Source organism: Euprymna scolopes, chromosome 40, assembly GCF_053919585.1.
Source record: "Euprymna scolopes isolate OS-2025 chromosome 40, ASM5391958v1, whole genome shotgun sequence".
Taxonomy (NCBI): domain Eukaryota; kingdom Metazoa; phylum Mollusca; class Cephalopoda; order Sepiida; family Sepiolidae; genus Euprymna; species Euprymna scolopes.
This window is the reverse complement of record NC_136521.1, coordinates 68697478-68704977: the sequence shown is the minus strand read 5'-3', so window position 1 is coordinate 68704977 and position 7500 is coordinate 68697478. Positions and strand designations below refer to the sequence as shown.

Below are 7500 nucleotides of genomic sequence, written 5' to 3'. Positions count from 1 at the left end.
ATGATCCTATTTTGTCCGATTTTCAAACGGAATATTACAACGAATTTGATGTGGTTAAGCGTTCAAAAGATTTAACGTCATTAGGAAAATGGGCCCTTTCCAGAACTTCCCCTTCCTATGAACAATCAAAAATAAAATAAAAAATGTATGCGATGTACGTAGTCCGATGGTAATAAAATATCATACACCAAAAATCACGGAACATTATCAAACTGTTTCCCAAGTTCAACAGAAAGATCTCCGAGTTCCACAAGATACACCTGGAGAAGGTCGAAGGTTACATCAACCAAAACGCTGTGAAAATAACACCAAAGATGAGAACAGTAATTCGAAAAATCCATATAATACGAATAAAAATTCAGAAACGTAAAAATTTGATTAAATTGCTTTATTTTTAAATGAGAAAATCAAATTTTATGACTAAACTATGAGCGACAATCTCGCGACAATCTCACGACAATCTCGCGACGCCATCTTGGAAACAGTGTGCAAAAACAAGGGAGCTAACTCAAAATAATTCTAACTTTTCTTCCCTTACTTTTTCATTCATATTAAAAACAACAGCAAAGAAACATCTGTCTGATGTACGTAATTGAGACAGAAAAAATATCGTACACAAAAATCACGTAAATTGATCAAGTTTTTTTGTCTTTTGTTTTTTTACTTAGGATTCACTATTTATCAAGGTCCAAAGACCACTCGAGGATAAGGGTTAATGAATATAAAGTGGTAGTGTAATAACCATTAACGGCGTAAATTGGGTAGTTTTATTTTTATCAAGAAAATCATTTTGAAACGAATTTGAATTGTTTTCCAGCACCACCCTCTTTCGGTGTAAAGAGTTTGAATTATTCGAAGTTATCTCCCCTGTTTTCAATATTGCGATGCGCGATTCTCCATCGTCGTTTAGCCATAAAATTTGGTTTTCTTATTTAAAAATAAAACAGTTTAATCAAATGACGTCATTTTTGGTGTAAGATATTTTCTTTGTTATCCGTACATCATACCGAATTTTCGAGATTGATAATTTATATTACTTGGCTTCTTCGGACTAGTGCCCTCATATTTGGTGTCATTTTCACAACGTTTTCTATTAATGTAACCGCCGACGCACTTTATGTGTATCTTGTCGAACTCGGGAATCTTTCTATCGAACTCTGGAATCTGCATGAAATTCCGAACAGAACCCTTTCTTTAATCCATAGAGTAGCGTGTTCTCGTTACGTCAGTCATGACTGGGCTGAAAGTTCAATCCTCAGTGCAAACGACAATGCAAAATGACAATGGCGAATTAATTAGGACTTTTATGCAGACATGGCTGACGGAACGAGAGCATGCCATCCTCATTCTAAATCCCATAGAGATTCCCGAGTTCGAAATAAAGATTAAATAGTTCGACAAGATACACATGAAGAAGGTTGGAGGTTACATCGACCGAAACTTTGTGAAAATAACACTCAAAATGAGAACAGTAGTAAGATGAATCCAAATAATACGAATTTCTTTAGTTTTTTTTTTTTTTTTTCGTAGAATTCTGGACAAACACCGAAAAATGTTTTCTAATATCGCTTAAACTCGTGAAGAGAGAGAGAGAGAGAGAGAGAGAGAGAGAGAGAGAGAGAGAGAGAGAAAAGCGGGAATTAATACAATTCCATCCGAGATGAAACTGAAAGTCATCGAGAATTTCTGTGACGACACCATCAATATATTTATTTATTTATTTATTTATTTATTCATTTATTTATTTATTTATTTATTTTTTTACTTATTTATTTATTCATTTATTTATTCATTTATTTATTTATTTATTCATTTATTTATTTATTCATTTATTTATTTATTCATTTATTTATTTATTTATTAATTCATTTATTTATTTATTCATTTATTTATTTATTTATTCATTTATTTATTTATTTATTTATTTATTCATTTATTCATTTATTTATTTATTTATTTATTTATTCATTTATTCATTTATTCATTTATTTATTTATTCATTTATTTATTTATTCATTTATTTATTTATTCATTTATTTATTCATTTATTTATTTATTTATTTATTTATTCATTTATTTATTTATTTATTTATTCATTTATTTATTTATTTATTTATTCATTCATTTATTCATTTATTTATTCATTTATTTATTTATTTATTCATTTATTTATTTATTTATTTATTTATTCATTTATTTATTTATTCATTTATTCATTTATTCATTTATTCATTTATTTATTAATTCATTTATTTATTTATTCATTTATTTATTTATTTATTCATTTATTTATTCATTTATTTATTTATTTATTTATTTATTTATTTATTTATTCATTTATTTATTTATTTATTTATTCATTTATTTATTTATTTATTTATTCATTCATTTATTCATTTATTCATTTATTTATTTATTTATTTATTCATTTATTTATTCATTTATTTATTTATTTATTTATTCATTTATTTATTTATTTATTTATTCATTCATTTATTTATTTATTCATTTATTTATTTATTCATTTATTTATTTATATATTAATTCATTTATTTATTTATTTATTTATTCATTTATTTATTTATTTATTCATTTATTCATTCATTTATTTATTTATTTATTCATTTATTTATTTATTTATTTATTTATTTATTGTTCTCCTCATCTTCATAGTTGTTGTGTCACGACGTTTCAGCCAATTATTCCTTTAACCTTCGTCAGGTGGTTAACAGCGACGAGATGGGAATGCTGAGTCGCCTTATCACGTTTTGGCCAACTAATCCTCTTGATTGAAACCGCTATCTTCAGACAATGCTCACCTGGAACCGTAGAGATTCGACGCCTCTATCCACTGCGCCACGGGCCCCGAAGGAGACTAAGTTTGGATTTTTTTGATATTATAAATCCAATTTTTTCGTTCTTATCTAGTCTTCCATCGTCGGGTCCGTACCGAATGGTATATTATTTTATTATTATATTATTTTATTATTGGAATATACAATTAAGGGACTCAGCATTCTTATCCTGTCGCGGTTAACGATTTTAAACGGCACCTCTTCTTTTATCGTAAATTGATCCACCTGACGAAGGCCAGAGGAATAGTTGGCCGGAACGTGGTGGAACAACAACTAGAAGATTAGAATAATAGTCAGCAAATAAATAAATGAATAAATATACACAATGTACACGAATACATTAAAAAATAGATTCGAAAACTAAAATACCATTTATTACTACAAACAATCATCGTTTGTCTTATATAACTTTTTGTCAACGTATTAAGACGATTTTTTTTATTTTTTTTTACTTTGCACAATTATAACCAGTTTTATTTCTAACACATACAGTTATTTTGTTGGATTTTCAAAGTCGGATCCAAATAGAATTTACGCCAAATTTGTTTCTGACTAGCCAATTTTTTTAGTTACAAGATTACTCCCTGGCGAAGGCCAGAGGAATAATTGGCTGAAACGTCATGAAAAACAACAACTAAAAGATGAGGATGATGGTCAAAAAAAAAAAAATAAATAAAAAATAAAAAAAAAATAATAAATTATACAATTTACTCATTTTCAAAACAATTCTAAAACTAATTCAATAAAATAACAATCGGTACGGACCCAACAATTGGAAGGACAATCGGATTTATAAAACCAAAAAAACCCAACCTTGATTGTCCTTCGGGTCTTGTGGTGCAGTGGATAGAGATGCAGAATATCTATGATTCCAGGTGAGCGTGGAGCTAGAGATGACGGTTTCGATCTCACCCAAAGCTGGCCAAAAGATTAGTTGACCAAACCATGGTGAGATGACAGGAGCTATTGAAGACAGCAATTGCTGTGGATGTAGTTGGAGGATTCGACATTCCTATCCCGTCACGGTTAACCTGACCAAAGTCAGAGGAATGATTCGCGGAAACGTCATGATAAAAAACAACTAGAAGATGAGGATGATGGTAAAAAAACATCCAAATAATTAAATAAAAATAATTAAATAAAAATAAATAAAAATAATTAAATAAAAATAAATAAATAAAAATAATTAAAAAAAAATAAATAAAAAATGAATAAATAAAAATAATTAAATAAAAATAAATAACAAATAAATAAATAAAAATAATTAAATACAAATAATTAAATAAAAAACGATACAATTTACTCATCTTCAAAATAATTCCAAACTAATTCAATAAAGATTACTTCCCTTTGATAGTTTAGAATTGACTTCGTGGCTTAGTGGGGGATGCCCTTTTCTCTACCCTGCAACCTCTCTCCCACAGAAGAGACGTTGCGAGCCTATCCTTGTTTTATCGTTATTTCCATGGCAGATGCTCGTCTGAACTCCAATCTCTGGTCCCCCCTCGCCAATCTTTCACGAAAAACACCCGTCTAGCTGAACCCACTGTGAAAAATTTCCCACACTCTTTATATGTGCCTAAATCAAAACGTGGATTCCATGAACAAAGCTTCTTTCTTAGAACTGCACGCCTGTGGAACTCTGTTTTGTCTGCCTGCTTCCCACCGGTAGCAGTATCAGAATTTTTGTAGGAATTTTTGACACCCCTAACACGAAACTGCGAATACAATATAAAAATCTCGTAATTTCTCTGTTAAAAGTGGGTTATTTATTTTCTTTATGGATTATACTTCCAAAATAAACTATTACAGTTGTTTTAAAAGTAATAAAAATATTTTTATTTTTTTTTAAAACAGTAATGAATTTTCCGAACTCAATATTTTTCAATTTTTAAACTCAATATTTTTAAATTTTAAAAATCTATCAAAATTTTTCTATTGATTCTATTTTTACGATATTTTCAGGGTCAATGTGAAATTTTATGTTCTTTCCAATAAACCGAATATAATATTTTAGACAAACGTTTTTTTTAAATTCACGCCCCCCCATTTTCACGCCCCCCCATTTTCACGCCCCCCCCCCATTTTCAACTTTCTCTTAAAAAGTAAATAATTCATTTATGTTTAATAGTTTTATATATCACAAATTGAAGAGAAAAGGTCAATAAATAATATATTCAAATTTAAAACAAAAAAAAAATCAGTTTTTTAGAAATTTACCTGTAAAGTCCGAAGTTTAAAACCTTATTTTATAAGAACACATTTTTTCTTTTTGTCTTTTTTTTTTTTTTTAATGAAACCTTGGTCCTTGCTCCTTTAATTGAAAAAAAAATTAGGGCTTGAATTACATTTTTCGAGGAGTTATAAGCTTAGAAAGATAGGGGGTCGAATAATTTACGCCTCTCATTTTGAAATGTCTATTAAAAAGTAAATAATTAATTTATGTTTAATAGTTTTATATATCACAAATTGAAGAGAAAAGGTCAATAAATAATATATTCAAATTTAAAACAAAAAAAAAAAATCAGTTTTTTAGAAATTTACCTGTAAAGTCCGAAGTTTAAAACCTTTTTTAAAAAAAAAAAACACATTGTTTTTTTTTTTTTTTTTTTTAAATAAAACCTTGGTCCTTACTCCTTTAATTGAAAAAAAAATTAGGGCTTGAATTACATTTTTCGAGGAGTTATAAGCTTGGAAAGATGGGGTGGAATTATTCACTATTTTCACGAAATTTCTGACACTGCTATCCCACCGGACTACAACTTGGATGTCTTCAAGTCCAACGTTAACAAATTCCTAATGAACCGCCCCCTTAAATAAACACTTCATCAAATCTCCACACTAACGTAATGTACTTGCAATAACCCTTATCCCTGAGTGGCTTCCGGGCCTTGATAAGTGGTGATCACTGTGTAAAAAAAAAAAAAAATATCCGGAAAAATGTATTCATTCTAAAAGTTTTTTTTTTTTTTTTTTTACACATTTTCACCCCAAACAAGGCATATTGTCATTTGAAACGTAAGGAACTACTCTTAGGGATCGTCTCTCTAACAGAAGAAGGTGGGGAGTTGAGTAGCGAAATGTGAGTTCAAATTACATTCAAACTTCTGTAGGTTAGTAAGAATCATGGAGAGATTCCAAAGTCTAGCAGTTCAAAGGAAGAAACTAATAATCTAATATCTAACAGGGGACTGTGGGGAGTTAAGCAGTGAGATGGCTGTTCACATTACATTTAAATGTCTACATTAAGAGAAGAAGAAAACAGAGGAATTCTAAATTCTAGCAGTCCGAGGTAAGAAACTATTACAGTAGAAGGCTTTCCGGCGTCTATGAACTTCAACAGTGAAGAGGTGGGATTTTGCTGCTTGTCGGGTTAGTCTGGGTTCATCAGAGCACATTCCATAAAAGTGCTTTTAAAACAGTTGATTAAGCAAAAAATGTTAAGATTCTAAAAAATGTTGGTGTTTGTCCAGAATTACATTTATTTAAAAAAAAAAAAAAAAAAAAAAAAAAACAGAAAAATCTTTATGATGCACGTACTCGTCACGGAACGAAGATTGCATATTCCAAAAATTACGTAAACTGATCTAACACCTGCGCCATGGGTACAATATGCTAATTACTTTTTGTTTTCAATTTTCTTTTTTCTAATCTTACTTCATAGCACCGGACGTTGGACATATAGAACATAATCTCAAAGTTATGCCATCGATTTTCCATATCCTGTAAGAATGTCTAATAATGTAATTTGGTTAAGTCTTTAGATTTTTCCATTTCTTTTTCCATTTTCTTCTTTATTTTTTTTAGGAGCGACAAGACCTGGGAGAAATTCTTCTATCATTGAATTATTTGCCCAGTGCCGGTCGACTGAATGTGGATATCATCAAAGCCAAACAGTTACTACAGACTGATCTTGTTGGTGGATCAGGTAAGATGTGTTATATCTTGCAAAGTTATTTCTTATTAGATTATGATGGCATTTCTCAAAGCAATGGAGTTCCATGAGAAGTCTTTCATGGTTCGTAAAATAATTTGTTAAAATTATTGAATTAGCAGCGACGAATAAAAATATAATATTTACGAGTTGAACAGCCGGTATTGCCCGGTCGTACAATACGCATAAACATGATATTTTAATTATGCAAATTACGTCTATATAGATTATAGAATCAATCCTCTATGGATTATTATTATATTACTAGGAATAATTTTACCGGTGGACTAATTCGCAAATAAAAATAATAATAATAATAATAATAATAATAAAAAAAAATAATAATAATAAAAAATAATAATAATAATAAATAATAATAAAAAATAATAGTAATAATAAAAAAAAATAATAATGATAAAAATATTAATGATAAAAATAATAATGATAAAATATAATAATAATAAAAAATAATAATAAAAAATAATAATAATAATAAAAAATAATAATGATAAAATAATAATAATAAAAAATAATAATAATAATAAATAATAATGATAAAAATAATAATCATAATAAAACATAATAATAATAAAAATAATAATAATAATAAAATAATAATAATAATAATAATAATAATAATAATAATAAATAAATAATGATAATGTCGTTCATCAAATTCCGTCTGTATTTGTTTACAACATCACGTCAGCT

The 7500-nt window shown here is 27.9% G+C and overlaps 1 protein-coding gene across 4 annotated transcripts in view; it reads left to right on the top strand.

Moving 5' to 3' along the window:
* The window catches only part of LOC145265612 (synaptotagmin-17-like), a 104795-nt gene that overhangs the window by 93231 nt on the left and 4064 nt on the right, over window positions 1-7500 (top strand). For all 4 annotated transcript variants that reach the window (XM_080121632.1, XM_080121630.1, XM_080121633.1 and 1 more), the window contains exon 5: window positions 6663-6783. In XM_080121632.1, coding sequence (XP_079977758.1) covers window positions 6663-6783 — 121 coding nt within the window. The remainder of the gene's footprint in view (window positions 1-6662; window positions 6784-7500) is intronic.